The sequence below is a fragment of the Abramis brama genome (assembly GCF_963993115.1).
Source record: "Abramis brama genome assembly, chromosome: 5".
Taxonomy (NCBI): Eukaryota; Metazoa; Chordata; class Actinopteri; order Cypriniformes; family Leuciscidae; genus Abramis; species Abramis brama.
The window spans coordinates 34880560-34902520 of NC_139967.1; the positions used below are offsets into that span (position 1 = coordinate 34880560).

Below are 21961 nucleotides of genomic sequence, written 5' to 3' on the forward strand. Positions count from 1 at the left end.
ATTTATTTAACTAAATAATATAATATAAATAATACAAAATATATATAATATAAAACATGCAATGCAGTGCCTTAACTGAATTCAAATCTATCATTATCATAAATAAATTAAATCAAATTGATGTTGTGGCATCAAAAAAGGCCCTTTAAAGTTAAAAGCCTTTATCAGAACTCAATTACAATTCTACCAAAAACTTCATACCCCTCCCCATGCATATCTCACCCATTTTCTGTTTTATTGTTGCCTTCATGAGTTTTGTTTTTATCTTTTTTAATAATTTGTACGGAGAAAAGCGCCAGGGAAACTGTAAACATGAAAGCTTTATTTATAAAGCTGCTGAATTGAATTGTTTGACTCACTGAGTAGGCTATAAATGACTGAAACCTGTTGACTCTTCAGCCCCCTGACTCTAAACTACACTACCCAGGATGCAAAACGTCGTCAAGAAGGGAAGTCTAATTCTAAGCCGCTTGGATAAAAAAAGCTAACAGCTGAAGTATTGTATTACACCAGAGGAACCTGACTACCCTTTAATAGGACAAGGGCGACACAAAGTAACCCGACTGGTCACGCTCTTTAAATCTCTCAGATATGACGTGGAAATTAAGGGCACCGATATTTGATTTGACACTAGAAATTTTACTCTCAAGTTATGCCAGAAGACGCAGCGTGGAGTGCGAGCTGTAAGGAGCCTCTATGGATTTAAACTTAAAGTAATGTTTTATGTTCTTTCTGTCATCCTGATCGACCTTTTGAATTATGGATCGACTCAACCGCGTACGACTGTTGACTGCAGCGCGGCGTAACAGGTCGTAATGCCGCACTATTGGACTGTGCCTAACAGGTGCTTAGACATTTCTGGGTTTAAATCAAAGGCACGTATGAGCTGACATCATATATTTTATGGCAAACAACACGAAATAGCTACAGTTCCATAAATATTAAGTTTAATTAAAATTTATTAGAATGAATATGTAAGGTTTATGTTATTTTTGCTCGACTGAAGGAGGGGAGAGATCTGGGATTTATTAATGCTGTGGCAAGAAATTACAAAAAAATATGTAGTGATCCATTATGTTGACATGTCAGGAATCATGTCATGGATCATGCCATAGCACTGTTACCACAGACTTGGGCCCTTTTACTCACATTATGAAAAATACTGCTTCATTTGGATACTGATGGGTGTTTGTGCAGCCAGTCTGAAGAGCCTCAACCATGGGATGTGTACAGAGTGTAAAACTCAAGCCAAGTTTTCATGAGAACATCACAGTCCTGGAACTGCAAGCCTCCATTGATCCTAGTCCAACTGTTATCGATGAGTCATCTAATGTGGTTTTACGTTACCGCACGCCTTACTTCAGGGCATCAGCTCAGGTGCAGGTGCCACCCATGCTTTGCAAAGAGATCTGGACTGTTGGCTGGATCCAGGCTTGCAATCAAATGGATTTCTTCAATATATATGGGAATGAAGGAGTGTAAGTGTGTTCATTGTGTAATAATATAAATAGATATGCTGAATGCTATTGCCTTTTTAGTGCCTTTACTGTTTTGGGCCCGTATACCTTTTAAAAAAATTAAATGTGGAAATTATTGTGCATGAATCCCTAATCTAGAGACTGATATTCACTGAGTACTGTCAACAATCTTAAAAAATAAAGGTTCATCATTGTCATCAATGGTTCCATGAAGAACCTTTAACATCCAAGGACCCTTTCATCTGCATTAAAGTTTTGTTATAGTGGAAAAAGGTTCTTATGATTATTTAAATATTCTTCACACTGAGAAAAAAAAAAAGGTTATTTTCACAGAAAGCTTCTAAAATTGTCCTTCTGTTGCATCACGAAAAACCCCTTTTGGAACCTTTTTTTTTTTTTTTTTTTACAGTTCATTCGCAAGTGAAAACAGCACGAAACAAAGATGAGAACTACAAATTTGCAAAACAATTTTGCATAAAAGTCAATGCATGTTATGTTTTACTGTTGTATACAAATACCGTTTAGTCACATTATTGTATCAAAAACATAGAAATATTGAAAGTAGTAGAAAAGGTTGATCTCTACTAAAATCATTCCCACCTTTTGCCCCATCTACTGTGGTGGTTTAGAGTGCAGTAAAATACTATTAAAATATTGTAAAAATGAACTGAGCTAAATGATCTCAGATACTTTCTTCATAGGTGGCATGATGCTGCTGAAAAACTATGTAAAACTATTTCTCAGGATGTTTGTGGTCCAACTTCCTGGGATTGTTTCCTCAACAGCAGAAAAGTTCAACACACCCCTAGAAGGACAAAGGCTTATTCTTTACCAGCGTCTATTTCTACTAAGATTACGTATTCACATCTTTATGACATTAACAATTACAGGGTTGTTAATTGTAAGAATATCTTGTAGATCTTAGTACCTTCTTGTTTTGAAACTCTTACACACAAATACTCGTTACTGTTTTTTTGTTTGTTTGTTTTTTTTAAATTCCATAGATTGAGTGGAAAATAATTGGTTTAAATACTTATACATCACTGATGCAAGAGTGTATCGCTCACCATATCATATAAACAACTTAAATAAGTGTCATCTTCCCTCTTTAGATCCAGCTGGGAGCTCCCAGAGTTGAGATGTGGGCAGATTCAGGCCATCAGTGATTCAGACGGAGTGAATTACCCCTGGTATGGCTGCACCACTGAGATGTACACAATAGTGGGCCCAACTAAGAAGAGCACCAAACTCACTGTCAGCATGAACGACAACTTCTGTCCAAGTGTGACGTGGAGTGTCCCAGTGGGCACCACTAGCAGTCCCCCTCTCCTGAGCTCCATCCAGAGGGACCAACGCTTCACCACCTGGCTGGTGGCCATGAACGAAACCACAGCTGAAATGGTGCTACTCCGAACCATCCGCTGGAGGATGCAGCTCCGCATTAAAGTGGATCCAAAGAAGTCTCTGGGTCAAAGAGCCACAGTTATGGAGCCAGTGATCCAGGAGCAGCCTCAAGTCCTAGTTAGGAACGAACCCATCCCAGCAAACGCCTTGCTTAAGCCTAATGCCAATGATGCCCAGGTTCTAATGTGGCAGCCTAGAAATGGGAAGCCCATTGTGGTCATCCCCCCAAAATACCATGAAGGATATTTCCTTCCATCTTAACTTGACATGATTCAATATTGCTCAGTTGAATGAAGTATGGCATGGAGTGAGTGAGAATGCAATTAAACAGGGCTACTAATTTAAAGTTTTAAAGAAACAAAGGTGTTATTTGTGTATTTACTGATTGTTAATGTGCTGTTTAAGGACACACATTTATCATATTGTGTACTGTTTTGTTTTTAGATATTTCAATATTTGTAATTTTTAAGACAAAACTGCATGTGGCCTTTGCATACTTTGCTATATGGACTTGAAAAGTGGCCTTATAAAACCAATTATTATGAACTAAACTAAAATCATTTGTTCATTCAGTATGAGCTGATTATTAAATGTATAATGGAGGTGGTATATTTATTTTTAGTTTTGTTGCCTTTTATTTTGTGCAATTACAGGAAACACATTTGCAAATGTCACTTGTGTGCATGGCCTCTTACAGAATGTTCTCTGGACTAGAACTGTGAATAATTTAATTGTCTTTTCATGTTTTAAGAGGCAGCTTTTCAGGGGCACAAGCTGTGTTTCAGGTACTTCATCTCTCAAATTTTTTTTAGATGTGAAGAACATTTAGGTGCTAGATAAGGTGGAAGCTACAATAAAATCATTGTGTCACTGTTTTTTTCACAGTCTGAGTTTTGTCTATTATATATATATTCAAAACTTCACTAAAGGGCAGACAGCTTAATTCTAGCTTTGCTTGTCAGTTTAAATAATATCTAAATTTATTATACAAGAAAAATGGCATTTGAATTTGAAAATCAGAATAGCATTTGAACTTCATATTACTGATACTATTAGTTGATGACTATGACCAATAATTGTATCTGAATCCTCAAAGCTTTGTTCTTTGTTTGAGAGCTTCCTCTCAATAGGGACCATATGACCTGATTCTAAAATACTCCAAGTTGCCCTATTTTTTACTCTTATGTATTCATTTAAATCTCAAAAGTCTTGTATCTACAGAGACTATCTGGACATCCTTATTTGTCACATTGTTTAGTATTATCACTGTAAATATGAACCAACAAGTGAGAGCAGGGGTTCTAAATACAAAATATTCAGATTATCTGGTTTTACGGTTCTGAACTCTATAGCCATCGAGGTCCACTTTCCAAAGTTTAGTGCCGACCTTGGTTAAACGTACCTACCAGTAACTTTCTAGTTATCTTGAAGACCTTCATTAGCTTGTTCAGGTGTGTTTGATTAAGGTTGAGGGTCAGAGTTGAGAACCCCTAGAAAATCTAAATATTTGTATTAATGAGAACGGCATTATAGGGTGATAAGTGCTAAACTTTAAATTTGTGAGGAAATGGAAGTAGTGACAAATCTTTTCCTCTGTACAGTATAAATGAAGCGCGTGACAGAACCCTTTAAAGGTTCTATATAGAACCTTTTCTTCTAAAGGCCAATTCAACCTGCACTGACAGATACAGATCGTGTTGGACAGACAGCAACAGACACGTTGTCGTGTTTTGTCGGATCAGTGTGTTATTCCTGTTGGCTGTGTGTGTTGGTCTGCGTTTGACGGTGCAGTGTGCATTGGCCTTTAGGAAGCCAATTCCCTTTAACTGTTTTAATTATATTGTAATTCAAATATTGCAGCCATGTGTTTACTTTCTACAGTCTTGCTAAAAAGAAAAGATACTTCAAATAAGAAAGATCATGATATACATCTCTGAATTATACATGGGTTTAGTGATTCTTTGTGCTCTTGCACTGTGACTGCCCCTTCCTTTCAAATATTCTATTGTTATGAGGCACACACACACACACACACACACACACACACACACACACACACACACACACACACACACACACACACACACACACACACACACACACCTGGAGAAACACTGGAACTCACTCAGTGCTGTTAAGAAAGTCAAAATGACATTGTCTGACCACCCGGATTTACAAATGATTCCTGAATGGAAGAAGCAATATATTAGCTATGAGGTGAGTTTGGTTTCATGCTCTTGGATATATTCTTCACACTTTCAACCTTTCAGAGATGTAGTACAATTGTAAGTGTAACTAACATGATTAATGAACCAAATAATGGAAAGCATTTTGTTTTTCAGACCCTGAAGTCTATGCTGAAACAGAAAGACAGGCTTAACCTCAGTTGTTATGGTAAGAGCATCGGCATATTGGTTGTTTTAGATGGTGAATTCTAGTTATGTGAGAGTACTCCACTATCAAAATAACATTTCTTAGTCATTTGCATATTTGCATGAATTTTACACTGTTAAAATGAGTTTTAAAAAATGAATGATGTCAACTTAGGGCATATTTATGACCGTCATTTACAACAATATAACCTCATAAATTATTCCCATTGGAATTAAATGCATGATAGATTTATATGGCAAGTATCCTCACAATATCAGAGGTGAAGCAGGTCAAATGAATCATTAATAACTTTGCAAAGTTGAATGCTTAATGAGGGAAAGTATACGCAAGGAGTTAGTGAATAATATTACAGTTTTTTTATTTGCTTTGGTTCTATTTTCACAAGCAAGGTGTACTTTTTCCAAACTCCTACAACAAAAATCCTTACTGATCACACTTGTAACACAGCTAGTCATTCTTTCAAAACCCAACCCCATGCTTTCGTTACAGTTATACACATTTCAGTCCACATAATCATTGTTTCAAACAAGATTATTAATGAGAACATTTGAATTAATCACTGAAACACAACAGTATGATCTTCTTTCAATTTAGTACTTTTTAGTACAATACAACAAACATGTTTCAAATGTTTCCTTGTTGCTGTAATAATTACAGTAATACAGGCTACAGTTGCCACATTAGAAAATACACTTACATGACCTAACTTATGTAATTGAATCTATAATGTTTGTTATAGTATCTAGTGTGTTATCAAAAGAGATTGCCATGAGATTCTGCTAGAACAGAGATTGCTGGCAATACAGTAAATGTTTTCACTGTATACCATATGACTGAATCTACACTGTAGTGGACCTTAACAGCTGAAGGGTGAGTTACAATAATGTGTCAGTCTCTACCATGGTAATCTGTTTACAGTATCGCATGGCATACATACTGATATGTAAATGCTGTGTTTGTTGCCATCTGTCTCCCTTCTACTGATGCATCTCTGATCAATCTGATGTTACAGTATATAGTAGGTGACTGTTTCCTCTCCCTTGTACTCTATATTGCTCTATGTTCACAAATAACAAATTTCTCTCTCTCTCTCTCTCTCTCTCTCTCTCTCTCTCTCACACACACACACACACACACACACACACACACACACACACACACACACACACACACATCAAGTCATCAAGTCAAGTCACATTTATTTATATAGCGCTTTTTACAATACAGATTGTTTCAAAGCAGCTTTACAGAGATAACAGGAAAATAATGGAAAAAAAAATAATAATTTGTTTCCAGAAGAAAATAGCGTCACAGTCCAGCTTAAGTAAGTTCGGTGATGTTTCATTTTTGTTTTAAAAAAGTTATTAATTTAGTTAATTTCTATCTATCTATCTATCTATCTATCTATCTATCTATCTATCTATCTATCTATCTATCTATCTATCTATCTATCTATCTATCTATCTATCTATCTATCTATCTATCTATCTATCTATTAAGCCGCTCTGAAGAAAACCGTGATGTCATTGTCCAGCTCAGTTCAGTTCTTGTATAATAGTGTCAATGCAGGCAGATCAATATTATTGTTGAATGTTAAATTAAATGTTACATTTAATGTCCCCAACTAAGCAAGCCAAGCCACTGGCAACAAAGGTGGAAAAAGGTGACAGTGGCAAGGAACCAAAACTCCATCAGGTGGCAGAATGGAGAAAAAAACCTTGGGAGATCCCAGGCTCAGTCATGGGGCCAGTTCACCTCTGGCCAACGAACGAACAGTGTATGATTATGATTCAGGCAGCATTACAGGTCAGAAGTCAGATTGATTTGGAACAATCAGAATATTATCCAGTTCCATCTGGTTGAAGATCGGAGTCACGCCGGCATGGGGATGATTTTGTTGAGGATCAGTGCTGATGGTAGTCTGGCTATCACCAGACCAAGCTCAATCTTTTAAGATTGAACATCAGTCTGGGGAGTCTGCTCTGTATTTTCTACTGCACAAGAGGCGTGATCAACGGGCATTGTTCAAATGACTCTGTACACAATTGGATGGTCCTTCAACCAATCAGACCAACGATCCGGGTGACGTACTTTGCAGCGAAAACTCTAGGCAGGAAATGTGTCAACAAACGTGTTGGTTTGGAGCATTGATCAGAGGTTTGCAGAGCAGCAATGGCATCGAGTGATTTTTGCAGGTTGTGCAAAAAAAACCCATGAAAGTGAGTGGTACTTACACCCACTCGAGTGATTTGTTTGCTAAACTAAAGAAGCCATTGAGCATCGTCGAGAGGTTAAAAGGAATTGGATTGGATTAAATCCGCCAATATCGCACCAGGTGGATAAGCCAGTTTGTGATTGGTCCCCGTAGATTTGTAACGGAAGCAGGATAGAAGAATGTACAGGTTTCCAGCCTGAGCTGCAGGGCGAAATCAAATCGCCGGCAGATCGGGCTGGGTTTATCCAGTCTATGCTGATGGCACACACACACACACACAAACAAACGAGAAGAGATGAAAATCTAAAGCTTTATGATAGGCAATTACTGTGAATGAAACATTTATATAGATGAAACACATAGGGCTCTATTTTAACGATCTAAGCGCATGGTCTAAAGCGCGCGGCGCAACTGCACTTAGGGCGTGTCCGAATCCACTTTTGCTATAGTTTAACGACGGGAAAAATGTGTGGTGTGCCCGGCGCATGGTCTTAAATGGTTGTCCCTATTCTCTTAATGAGTAATGGGTGTGTTTTGGGCGTAAGCCAGTTGTGCTATTGTGCTAACAAAAAAAATATTGCAGTCTATTTCAGTTTCCTCAAATTAGCAACGCGCCAACAAAGCACCGAAACACATCTTGTTTTCTTAGACCAGCACACCCATGGGCGCACAAATAGGCACTGCGTTGGGCTGAAACAAGCAAGAAACACTTGCGTTGTGCCTGGTGCCATATTGTGCCGGGTTTGTGATTTTGTGTGTTGTACTAACACAATTGAAAATATGCTGAAATGTTTGAAAAAAGTGCACTTTGGATGATCTGTTGTCATATTAGTACTAAGAGTTTTGAGAATGTACACCTTGTGAAAATAGTATCAAAACGAATAAAAACAAACTTTAAAAAAAGCTAATAAAAAAGATCTACAGTAATAATGAGACCATTTTTTAGGAAACAGTCAAAGGTCTGTGACAGGGGAATTCTTCACAAGCTGTGAGGAAGAGCTGAACAAGGTTAACCTCTTCTATTCAGGTAGACAACTCTAAAGTACTTAGAGCAGATCATTTACAATAAATGTAGATATATATTACCTACTGCATTTCTATATTACAGAGAAACTATCAGAAGCTCACAACAGACTGGAAACATTTGGGATCGTAGCTCAGGATGTTTCTGGATCCAAAGTTCAAGGAGATAATTGTGTCATCAGAACTTCCTCAACTATCAAAAGAAAAAACACCAATATAAAACAAATAAAAATGGCAGTTTGTGAGCTCTACCTGAGCCTGGCCTATCTGCAAAAATACCAGGTGGTCTTTAGAAATCTTGAAGATCTACATTTAGCAACACACACACGCACGCACGCACGCACACGCGCACACGCACACACACACACACACTCAGACACACACACACACACACACACACACACACAAGAAAGTTTGGGGTTAGTAAGATTTTTTTAATGTTTATGAAAGAGTCTCTTATGCTCAGCAAGGCTGCATTCATTTGATCAAAAATCAGTAAAACTAGCAAGATTGTGAAATATTATCATAATTTAAAATAACTGTTCTTTTTTTTACATGTAAAACGTAAAAACATTTCTTATTATAATCATCACAGTTGTGCTGTTTTGTGGAAACTGATATTCCACAAAAAAACTTTTTTGGATTCTTTGCTGAATAGAAAAGCATTTGTATGTTATAGAAATCTTTTGTAACATTATAAATGTCTTTACTGTCATTTACTTTACTGTCATAAAAAAAGAAATCGTATTGACCACAAACTTTTGAAAGGTAGTATATCAGCTGTCCTTAATGACTGGAGTGGTATAAAATTATTTTCATTGTGCATATACATTGTGCTGGATTGTTTCCTAGGAATTTAATTACAACTGTTTCTGCAAGATCACCATAAAGTACGATTCAAAGTTTGCTTCTGAACATGGCCAAAAATGGAGAAATGAGAGGCTTGACACATCTCTGCTCAACACAGACAGAGGCAAATGTGAACATCTCAGGTCTAAACTGGAGGTGAGAATGCAGGACTGAAACTGTTCCTTTAGTTCATTTCATTCATTACAGAACATCCAGTCTCTGGATCAGTAAACTGAATGTAATTCTACAGACGTTTATGATTCAGCTGGAGGGGGGTGACAAACTGAGAGCAATGAAAAGACTTGAAGTCCCAGCAATGGACAAAACACCGGTAAGACATGTGTCACCTGTGAATATGCTCCTGAATGAAACAAGTGGCTCTGAATCAGCAGGTATACTGAAAAATGCATTAAAATAAAATAACTCTGTTGTATTATTACCAAAATAAAGGATTTTACTGTACTGTTACAGAACACAACACAAAACAAAACACACAGACACACACACACACACACACACACACACACACAGAATGCTATAGTAAAAAAAAGTAGTAAATGCAGTAAAGTTCTCTTATTTATCTAAAGTCAGATTTTTAATTGTTAAATGACATCATTTGATTTTTTAATTAACATGTTTCACTTTTTTTTTCTCATCCTGGTATCATCCATGCTTTTAGTTAAACATTACCTAAACGTTTTTCTTCATACTTAGGCTTAATAATGGAGAATTAATCTACAGAGGTATGGAATAATATGCATCCTCCATCATGATATTTTCATGATGTTGAAGTCCCTTTGGAGTCAATTTAGTCAAAATTTAATATAGAAAGAAATGGAAAATACATTAGACATACAGTGCATTTTTTGAAGCCTCTTACACAATATAGTCTTTTTTCTTCTGCACAAAGAAAGTCGGAGTGTGGATAATGTTTCGGATTGGCTTTGTTTGCGGCCTCATCCTGGCCCTCCTTACCATTTTAACTTTCAGAGGTTAGTAAATTTACAACCTCTGTCCTACTATCACGTAACCAATCTATAACAATGGCATATCATTTCCAATATCTAGGTATGAGGGTCTCCATTCTATTATTAACCATTACTATGTGTGCAAAAATATAATTATGATAGAATGGATTTCAAGTCATATCTATTTGCCAGTGTCTGTACTAACGTCCAATTGTGAACTTGTCTTGAAAGTGTTCAGTGAAACAGACCTGGAGCTTCTGAAGCCTCAGCTGAAGCTTTACAAGGGAAGTTCCCTGCTGATTGAGTTTTTCTTCCTGATCGGACTGAACCTGTACTGCTTTAATACTTCAGCAATAAATCACAAGCTCATCTTTGGACTGGATCCCAGAGACCACCTCTCGTGCTACCATATTTTTGAGGTGAGTTGTGAAATCATTTATTTGAGTTTGTTTAGTACTCTTATGATTACTGTGCTAAGGCCTCATACATTTGACTGTGTAATGCAGATGGCCGGGGTTCTGACTGTGTGCTGGTGCGCTAGTGTACTGGCTAGTCTTCATCCTCCTGTGCTGTCAATCCCACAGCAGCTCCACCCACTACTTTTTCACAGCTTGCTCCTGTTTCTGCTACTAAACCCCTTCTCCATATTTCATGCTCAGGCTCGTCGCTGGCTCATGGTCACAATGGTAAGATTAATGCAGGGCATTAAGACTTGACTTTTGATTTTATTCACTCCACTTGTTTGTTTGTGTAGCGAGTCCCAGACAGGCTGTTAGTCTGTGTTTATGTTGTGGAAAACTTTCAGTGACTCTCTCTGCAGGTTGCATCGATAGTTCGATTAGCCAGTATAGGTGCTGACAAATGTCTTGAGTGGGTCACTGAACAATTAATTCAACCGATTTGTTCAAAACAATTCATTAAGGAAAGAAACAAGTGACTTTGGGTGCTTCTCATTTCTAATTTGTGAATCCTTGTTTCCTTTCCTCAAGAGTCAGCTCCACTCCCCTTAGTATGCAAGGGAAAGCTGCAAGGAAAGAAAATGAGGACAGAGGAATCGAAGGAAAGCTTATTTGTATATTGGAATATTCTTGATCATTCGAGCGTCACTTCAAAGCGTCATTGCTGTGCTCATGTTGTTTAAGTTTGGTTATTTAAAGACATTTTTAAGAATGTTTATTTAAACTGCAAAGGAAAAGCATAAATTAAAATTATTGTGACAGATGTAAAGGGGGAGGAGAATTTATATATGCGTCAGGTTTCTCAAAAAGAAAGACTTCTGCATAGGACACACCTGTGCATCCTCGCTTATAACTCCTCTGGAAGCTTCCTCACTCCTCGTAGTGCAGTTAGAGGATTTAGATGTCCTTCAAGATGGCTTTTTTTGATCGGTTTCCGGGTCACAGGAAACAAGGAAGCATCAATTTGAGTATTGAGAAGCACCCTTTCTTTACGAGTGAGTCATTGAATCCTTTATCCAACTGATTTGTTCAAAAACATGAATTTATTAAGGAACAAAACACCATTACTGTGTTCTAATTATAAGTTACTATTACATTTTAATTATATATTACAATAAATAATATGTTCTAACCATATTGTTATTCATTTACATAATTAATATGTTACATAGAAATATGTAAGCAAAAGAATTGCTTGTCCCAAAAACACTGCTTGTTGAACCAGCTTCACCAGCTCTGGTTTGCTTGAGAACAGCACGACTATGCTGGTCCACCAGCTAAACCAGCACTAACCAGCATAAACTAGCCTGGAAACCAGGAATTCATGCTGGTTTTCTGGATTTTTCAGTAGCGTACACATTTGTTATCATAGTATTTTAATTCATTATAGTAATCATGAACAAACTAGTTTGTAGCACAAATAGTTTTACTGCACTTTGCTATTCTTATAGTTATTTACCTATAGCGGCTGATGAATCTGAGGTTGCATGCATTTATAGAAAGCATCCTTATTTTGCAAAGCAGAAGAAGCCAACCTTGGCAGACATTTTAATGTTTGTGTTGAAAGTTTGTCTGTATTAATAACTAGGGTAGATATGTTGTCAACTATAGTGCCTTGCTGTATCTTTTCTGTAAAATGTTTTGCAATAGCACATATTTTATCAGCAGTGGTCTCTAGAGAATGCATCATCATACACAATGTCCTCATTTAAACATTAAAATACCCATATCACAGTGTAAGGTCTTGGCAGCCCCCTTCCAGCCTGTGGGCTTTTCAGAATGCTGGCTAGCTGATCAATTCAACAGTCTAAGCCCTCTGTTCCTTGGCTTGAGGGATCTGCTGTGCTTCTATCAGATCAACTGGAGAGATATGTGGTCTGACAGCCCTCCATCCTCAGGTAAGAGGGGCCTAATCCTAAACCTCTAATTGCTACTGAATTTGTATATTATATTATATTATATTATATTATATTATATTATATTATATTATATTATCTAATATTATATTATATTATATTATATTATATTATATTATATTATATTATATTATTTAACATTGTCAATACACTCACCTAAAGGATTATTAGGAACAACTGTTCAATTTCTCATTAATGCAACTGAATGTCAGAATGGGAAAGAAAGGTGATTTAAGCAATTTTGAGCGTGGCATGGTTGTTGGTGCCAGACGGGCCGGTCTGAGTATTTCACAATCTGCTCAGTTACTGGGATTTTCACGCACAACCATTTCTAGGGTTTACAAAGAATGGTGTGAAAAGGGAAAAACATCCAGTATGCGGCAGTCCTATGGGTGAAAATGAGGTCAGAGGAGAATGGGCCGACTGATTCAAGCTGATAGAAGAGCAACTTTGACTGAAATAACCACTCGTTACAACCGAGGTATGCAGCAAAGCATTTGTGAAGCCACAACACGCACAACCTTGAGGTGGATGGGCTACAACAGCAGAAGACCCCACCGGGTACCACTCATCTCCACTACAAATAGGAAAAAGAGGCTACAATTTGCACGAGCTCACCAAAATTGGATAGTTAAAATGTTGCCTGGTCTGATGAGTCTCGATTTCTGTTGAGACATTCAGATGGTAGAGTCAGAATTTGGCGTAAACAGAATGAGAACATGGATCCATCATGTCTTGTTACCACTGTGCAGGCTGGTGGTGGTGGTGGTGGTGTAATGGTGTGGGGGATGTTTTCTTGGCACACTTCAGGCCCCTTAGTGCCAATTGGGCATCGTTTAAATGCCACGGCCTACCTGAGCATTGTTTCTGACCATGTCCATCCCTTTATGACCACCATGTACCCATCCTCTGATGGCTACTTCCAGCAGGATAATGCACCACAAAGATCGAATCATTTCAAATTGGTTTCTTGAACATGACAATGAGTTCACTGTACTAAAATGGCCCCCACAGTCACCAGATCTCAACCCAATAGAGCATCTTTGGGATGTGGTGGAACGGGAGCTTCGTGCCCTGGATGTGCATCCCACAAATCTCCATCAACTGCAAGATGCTATCCTATCAATATGGGCCAACATTTCTAAAGAATGCTTTCAGCACCTTGTTGAATCAATGCCACGTAGAATTAAGGCAGTTCTGAAGGCGAAAGGGGGTCAAACACAGTATTAGTATGGTGTTCCTAATAATCATTTAGGTGAGTGTAGATTTAAAAAAAAACAACAACAACTAATCAATCACACCTAACATTAAAGATTTTAATATATTTTTATATTGTAATAATTTCACATTTCATCTCCAAATTAATGTAGAAACAACATAAAGACAGTAGCCTGTATTTAATGGCATTTTTTTAATGAAAGAAGGCCAGTATCACCGATGCCAATACTGCTACTGATGTCTCTATGAAATTATGATTTTTTTCTCTATTTTAGCAATTAATTATAGACATTCAGCATTACGGTATAATTGAAAGCTATACATTTTAACATTTATTTGGCTTTAAAAAATATAACAACTTTTAATTCAAGTGAACTTAAAACAATCTTTACAAAAACCCTTTACAGTAAATGTTGCATTTATGTCCTTTAATATATCAGGGCTCAAAGTTTTCTATTGACCCAGTCAGACCAGTTCAGAAGAAGTAATTGTATTCATTGTTTTTGACCTACGTAACCTTGTAAACAGTGCTTTAAGATTTTTTAGGTAGGTCAAACAGGTAGGATATATACAGAAATTTAATAAAGTTATCAAACACTGCACAGTCTTCACGGCATAAATTATAAATAAAATACTGATTAATCCTTATTAAAGCTACAAAAGTTATTTGGTCAAGAGCAGTGAGTGAATTTCTCTTTTTCTTTTGGTCTTTGATTATCCTTAATGACAAACATCTGCAGGTTTATTAGGCTGCTGTCACTTTAAGACCTGCCGCACACACATCCCATTTTCTCAATTTTTTTTACATTCATTTAAAACTTCATTTAACTAATTTAAGACTCTGCTTGCAAGGATACTTAACGGCCATTTTGGCAAAAAAAGTGTGTGTCCGTTCCAGCACTGTCTGAAGTGGCTTTCTGTGTGCACGAGTCGTGTGTGTGTCACAGACAGTCACACAGATAGGAGATTCACAGATGCGCACCAGTACTGCACTGTACTGACACTCTTTAGTGTCTTATCGAGCTTGAATGGTTTAAAAGCTTTTGCATGAATAAGATGTGGTCATATAATGTAATGCTAGACAAAGGATGACGGGAAAAAAAATAATTGTTAATTGTTAATAGTTATTTGTTATATATTTTTAACGCGTGAAAAATGAAAAATATTAATCGCATGCGTTAACACGTTAATTTTGACAGCACTAATTATATTATATTATATGGCAGGATTGAAAATATTGATTTCTCAATTTCTCATTTTCTCATTCTCAATCCACCAAAATCAGTACTTAAATCTCAAGCATCGATCAATGTTGTTTTCAGTTGATGCATGCACTTAAACTACTTCATTATTTGTAGTGCGCCTCCTGCCTGGACAGAACCATCAGCACCTTGGTAACAAGGGGTTATACAAGCTTATGCTAAACCTCTGTTGAGTTAGTTAAATGTGCAATACTTGCAATGCATTAGCCGTTGAATGAGCATCCAGATACAATCTCAGGAGAAAGTCTTGGTGGTTCAGTAGTTTGATGGTGGTTACACTGTAAAAAAAAATTACATCCCCAAGTCAAAAATTTCAAGTGACCGATAACATCTAAATTTTTCAATTAGTCTTACGTATTATTTCTCATTGAGCCAATGTTAACAGACTATTGCAACAAGAATTTCACTTGGGCCAATTGAAAAATTTAGATGTTATCGGTCACTTGAAATTTTTGATTTGGGAGGGTTAGAAATTTTTTACAGTGTAAGTTGCAATCAAGTTCTTCTGGATTTAATGAAGACATGACGAACTTGCGATTTTAGCCTGACTCTGTAGTTGTCGGGAGAGGGGAAAGTTACGACATGGCTTGATGTGTTGATGTGCAGAGCCTGCAGCAGCCTCGAACAATATTTTCTTCATCGGCGTGTTTCAGTGAGGCTTCAGTATTTAAAGTGTTTCCCCATGTCAGTTACTGACGCACTGTCGAGTGAACCGAACTCAAAAAGGAAAGGCAGAATTGGAGAAAGAAACTGGAGTAGAAACATAATTTTGTCATTTAAAAGTTATTATTATGAAAACTGCCTTATGTGCAACTTAAATGTTTGTTATTTTAAGCTGTAATTTTATAGCAGTGTACTAACTGACAGGATTCCAATGTTATATCCAAACGAATCGATATAGAATCGAATTGAATCGAAAACAGAATTTAATTGATGAATTAACTTGTGAATTAATTAACTTAAATTAACTTAAATCATAAAATTTGTATCAATGCCAAGACATATTGTATTATGTACTGTGAATGGAACACAAGAGTATGCTGTCATATTTAAAGTTTCCCTGTAGTCAATAATTGTATCCCTTAAAACTCATCTTTGATCACCAAAATGACATATTTAAGTTTTTTTTTCTTAAAAAAGAAAGAAATTCTTAATGCCTTAAAATAGCTTGAATGTAACTCTACACCCTTGCCTCATTTAGTATACGCGGTTCTATGAATATGCAAATTAACCCCGCCTACGGTGGCCGAGAGAGCTCAACGCGCTGCAACTGAAGAAAACACATGCAAAAAGAAAAAAACCCCGCAAATTAAGAAAACATCTTCATCAGTTTCACAACACGTGTGCTCCAAATACTCACAACACAAGCAAATACAGAAACGCGCTGCAAAAGTTCACAACACAACCAAATACAGAAACGCGCTGCAAAATTTCACAACACAAACAAATACAGAAACGCGCTGCAAAAGTTCACAACACAAACAAATACAAAAACGCGCTGCAAATAGGACAGAACACAACGGAAATGTTTCTGGGGAAACCAATAAGTGACGGACGGACGGCTGGGACGTGCTTATTGCTCGTGAGCTTTACCTATGCCCTACTCTCTTAAAAGGGCAGACAGCAGAGCCCTTGAATTGGGCACTTTGGAGGGAGCTGGGCACTTGTGGGCCATTATGTTGATGAAGGGAGCAACGAAAGACAACATAATTTCCTCATTATTTTCACCTGGGATGTTCCCATGACAACGCAGCGCGTGTCCATCAGCTGAATAGCTGTTCTTACCAGAAATATAGTATTATTGCTGTTAACATAACTGTTGCAAATAAATATACATTTTATACAACAAAGTTTTTAAAATGTGCGTTATATCTGTGTGTGAGTGTCTCAACTTTAAAACTTGCCGTCTCATATTTGGACCCTAGCTGCATTCTAACATTTCTTATGAAACTTATTTTAACATAACATGACAAAATGTGTACAATGTAACTGATGTATAGATTAATGTCTTTCCCTCATGTTCTTTTTCTCTATCTTTTTTTATTTATTTATTTATTTTAGTCTTCAGCTCATTGTTCTTTTTAGTATTCTTATGACATTGAACATATTGTAAATACATTTTGTATATTGTATACAAAGTTGTATGTCATAAACGTGTAATCTCTGTATGTTTTGCAAAAAAAAATAATAATAATAAAAGTAGACAGCTGTAAGCACGTCCTAGCCGGGTCCGTCACTTATTGGGTTCCCCGGAAACATTTCCGTTGTGTTCTGTTCTATTTGCAGCGCGTTTCTGTATTTGTTTGTGTTGTGAACTTTTGCAGCGCGTTTTTTTGTATTTGTTTGTGTTGTGAACTTTTGCAGCGCGTTTCTGTATTTGGTTGTGTTGTGAACTTTTGCAGCGCGTTTCTGTATTTGGTTGTGTTGTGAGTATTTGGAGCACACATGTGTTGTGAAACTGATGAAGATGTTTTCTTAATTTGCAGGTGTTTTTCTATTTGCATGTGTTTTCTTCAGTTGCAGCGCGTTGAGCTCTCTCGGCCACCGTACCCGCCCCCACTCTTGACCATCACACATTTACGTGATTGGTTACAAGGTAGTTTGTGACGTCAGAAACACCAGCGATTTCAAAACGCGTTTTCGAGACTGTCTTTGGTTCATTGCTGTTTTAAAGCTGCAGTCCGTAGCTTTTTTGGGTTAAAAATTATCAAAAATAATTTTTTGAGCAAGTACATAACCAGCCAGTGTTCAAAACTATCTGCTGTAGCTCGATTCAAAATGGTAAGCTTGTAATAATGTTTTTAATTACTGGTACTGGTGGATTTCCGTGGGAAATTCGATCATGTCTTTGCGTCATTACGTCTCATCTGTACACATAAAGAAGGGGTCTCGGCTAGTAGGCTATATTGCGTGTGAGGATGTTGGTGGTGGAGATGTATAGCCTTTTCTCACAGCACTTAATATAATTAAACTTAGCAATTTGATGGCGGATCCAGAAAGGTTCAAACGGCAATCACCAGTGACAACTGGAGATTCACCCGTTGTAAAACGCGAAAGACTTCGGACGTCAGAGAAAAAAAAAGACACTGCAACCGTGCCCATGCGAAAACAAGGACAAATATCTGAAGGGCATTAAATGTAGTCATGCAATGCTGATGTTGTTAACATTAACAATTTGAGAACAAAGTATAATTTGCACGGTTTGACGTGATATGATAAGCGATCGTTCGATTTAATCGGCGTGATTTACTGCAATGCCTTTTTCCCCTTAGTTGGTCAGAGCAAAAGTGGATGTTACTTACTTGTTCAGACGACATTTTCCGGTGAAAATTCTTATGTTGGTCATACTTCCAAAAAGTAGAATCTGTGATTGTGAATGACAGTATCCACACCAGTGCGGTGATTGACAACCGCACATTCTCCTTAAAACATTGGATTCATCCGCGCAGTGCCGTGCCGTGCCGAGGCACAACGCACGTAAAGTTGATAATTCCGCGAATAACTGCAATTGCAGATTTCGAACAGAGATGGCGACAAAGAGGAAAAACGGCGGACTGCAGCTTTAAGGAGAAAATACTCCGAAATGGTGTTGACTTATGCATTTGCACTTGGCTTGTCTTAAATCATATTAAAAACACCACATAGACATATAAACAACATTAAATACTTGATTTTCACCACAGGGGGACTTTAAGTAAAAGTTTTTTAGTTGAGATTTTCTTCTGTTTGTTACAGTGAGTCTGGACTGTGGGCAGTATAATATGGCTGTAACCTGTCTGATCCAGTGTTTTCCACCATGGCTTAGATTTGCACAATGCCTGAGGTGCTTCTGGGACACTGGCCACTCACTACATCTCCTGAATGCAGGAAAATACTTCACTGTGTTTCTTATGGTCACATTCGCCGGCCTCTATAACATGGCTAGGGGTACACAATCAAATAAATAGGTAGCATTTAGGATTCTTGAAAATGTTATGATGCTCAGTCTATTTGTGTGTATATGTGTAATAGAGAGATCTGCCCTGCTTGTGGAAGGGAGGATATACCTGTACATATGGGCTGTGGCTACCTGTACGGGTGTTCTAGTTACAGTGAGTTGGGATTTAAGGATGGACTGGGGATTACTTCAGGGAAACGGCCTGCTAAAAGAGGAGTTGGTGTACTCTCAACAGGTAAGTTAGTATAAAAATTATAACATAATTAGAACTGGCCCCCCGACTGAGCCTGGTTTCTCCCAAGGTTTTTTTTCTCTATTCTGTCACCTGATGGAGTTTGGATTCCTTGCCACTGTCAACATGAAGACATTTTATTTATTTTTTGCAGAACTGCTTTATAGATGAAATGTACTTATTTAATAATTGATGATCTTTACAATGGAACTGAATCAACACTAAACGGACTTCAGCTGATCAACAGCCGAAATATTTTACTCTTTCATATTTCTATCCTAATAACGATAAATCAGTGGTAGATGATGAGACAGAGTTAGGAGAATTTTGTTAGGGAGGGGCACTGCTACGCCTTTGTGCGGGCTGTTTTGTTTCCATGGTGACAGATTGGCAAATCTCTCCAGGATTGTGGCTAGTTAACAAGAACAACAAAAAAAAGTATCAAGCATTTTCCATTGATTGAAAACCTAATAGGAATATCTTGAAATGTTTATTTTAGGTTAGTTGATTGTACATGCAATTGATTGTCTCTGATAGTTACATCAGCACATGCTAGTTAACATTATATTTATGTCAAGTCCAGTCACCTTTATTTATATAGCGCTTTTTACAATACAGATTGCATCAAAGCAGCTTCACAGTGAGTGATAACATGAAAATAATACAACAAAGTTTCTCAACAAATCGTCCACCCTAAGTAAGGCAGATCAATAATATTGTTGAATATTAAATGTCCCCAACTAAGCAAGCCAAAAGCCAAGGCAACAGTTATGCAAACAAACTGTGAGTTAGTTTGTTAGATATTTCAATTAAATTGTAATTAACATGTTTGTATATAGTACAAAATAAAAATGTAAAGTTCTGCTAACTTGATATTTGAGTTATTTAACTTAAAAACTTGAGTTAGTTTAGGCTACTTAAATGTTTTGAATTAATCAGCATCCCCAAATGTTTTGAGTATTCTGAATTTATCAGGTTTTACAGTGTACTACAGTTATTTTCAAGTATAACAGTGACTGTAAAGTATTTTTGAAGTATAGGAGTGGCATATTTTGAGTTTTGGTATTAATGCTAGTTTAATTAGGCTATTTCTGCTTGGCCAATGGGCTGATTTTGTTAAACAGATCTGGCAACCCTGTTAAGACAGCAGTCCTTATTGACTTTCACTATATTGAAAATAGTGACCATGATAGTATTTAAAAATTCACCTTTTAGTTAGTTAATAATGAAGAATATGCATTTTTGGTAAATCTTTAATGTATGCACATGCCAGAAAATGAGAGTTTATCTGATCCACATTAAAAAATACAAAGGTATTTGAAAGTAATTCTCAACAGTAACAGACCATAATCTAAGTTACAAAAAACATTTAGCAGTAGTGATACTGTTTACTAAACCCTTCTGCTATCACTATTTAAGATCAAGCATTACTCGGTCAAATTTACCATGTCACAGCTCAAAGTCACATTTTGTTGTGCATGATTTAGTCTGTTTGGTGACAGTGAAAGCCTTTATCACTGGCATCTCATGAAGGTTCAGGCTGAAAAGGTGCCACTAAATGAATCTCTTTTAGAGGGTATAAGCGGTCAAACATGTCCTCCAACTGCTCTTATTGAGAGATGTGCTCTTGCAGTTGTACTACTATGCAGCCATGCTGGCGGATGTGCTGTTGCGGGTCTCCTGGGCTATAAATATCCTCCTGGCTCAGATGAAGGATTCATCTGCAGCTGCCACTGCAAGTGCCCTGCTGGCACCACTGGAAGTCCTCAGGTTCGATTTCAGTCACACGCTCTAAGCAACTTGTAATCCAGGATGATCAGCGCAAATTACATTTTGCTATAATTTCATTTTAACGGTGGCTGCTGACTCATAGGAAAAATATTCAGTATTAGATTGTACTTTGAGCAATCTCATTTTAGGAAAGGTTATCTGATTATTTAGCAGAATATTTCTTCTTTTTCTTAATTCTTTCTTTCTGTTCAACCAGACGTTGTATTTGGAATCTCTTTCGGCTAGAGAACGAGCAGCTGAAGAACTGTGAGAAATGTTGTGCTGTTCGTGATTTCTGGAACATCTGGAGGCATCTGGAAAAGGATCAGAATGTGATGTATAAAGACCATAACAAAATCACCACACATGGCACAATATGCTGTTTACCTTTCCCAAATCAGAGGTTATTGTCTGGGACAGCTGCTGAATCTGTTCCATCTTAGCAGTGTTTGTTTGCTTGTTTAATAATTCAAAGAACATAGTCAATGATATCTGAAAATGAACAATGTTGTTCTTTTGCAGGGTAAAGAAGGCAAAACTGCCTGCTGGGGGAACAGATGCAGAGATTCATCCATGTATTTAAGGAAGAAAATATGTCTGTATGGAAATGAACAAAATTCATTTGAGATAGTTGTGCACTGCAGGTAGGCAAATGAGATGTTAGATAAGAAAATTATAATCCTATCAACCATAATTAATTATGTAATTATCTCTGTATATGTAGACCTCATTGAGACATTTCACATGTATTGTATTTTCTGCATTCAAGTAAAACTGAGCTAATGTTTTCATGTTTTATCTATTAAAACAACTTCACTGTAATGAAGCAAAAGCCCC

The 21961-nt window shown here is 37.1% G+C and overlaps 3 protein-coding genes across 3 annotated transcripts in view; 2 read left to right on the forward strand and 1 right to left on the reverse strand.

Annotated features, from left to right (window-relative positions):
- The window catches only part of ppil3 (peptidylprolyl isomerase (cyclophilin)-like 3), a 359195-nt gene that overhangs the window by 310116 nt on the left and 27118 nt on the right, over positions 1 to 21961 (reverse strand). The window lies entirely within an intron of this gene.
- fam78aa (family with sequence similarity 78 member Aa) lies at positions 406 to 3760 on the forward strand. The gene is made up of 2 exons (XM_084113894.1): positions 406 to 1478; positions 2591 to 3760. Exons 1-2 carry the CDS (start codon positions 1219 to 1221, stop codon positions 3141 to 3143), a joined length of 813 nt encoding a protein of 270 aa, XP_083970020.1. The 5' UTR covers positions 406 to 1218; the 3' UTR covers positions 3144 to 3760.
- LOC311083788 (xenotropic and polytropic retrovirus receptor 1 homolog) lies at positions 7159 to 21857 on the forward strand (the record flags this gene model as incomplete). The annotated part of the gene is made up of 12 exons (XM_084115533.1): positions 7159 to 7192; positions 8600 to 8796; positions 9367 to 9519; positions 9614 to 9755; positions 10563 to 10750; positions 10838 to 11017; positions 12525 to 12687; positions 18921 to 19112; positions 19197 to 19357; positions 20988 to 21124; positions 21342 to 21527; positions 21647 to 21857. 12 exons carry the CDS (start codon positions 7159 to 7161, stop codon positions 21705 to 21707), a joined length of 1794 nt encoding a protein of 597 aa, XP_083971659.1. The 3' UTR covers positions 21708 to 21857.

Bases quoted from the DNA above. Each gene is read 5' to 3' on its own strand.
- fam78aa (XM_084113894.1), top strand. From the start codon at position 1,219: ATGGGATGTGTACAGAGTGTAAAACTCAAGCCAAGTTTTCATGAGAAC. The intron at 1,479-2,590 runs GTAAGTGTGTTC...TTCCCTCTTTAG, and splicing joins ATATATGGGAATGAAGGAGT to ATCCAGCTGGGAGCTCCCAG.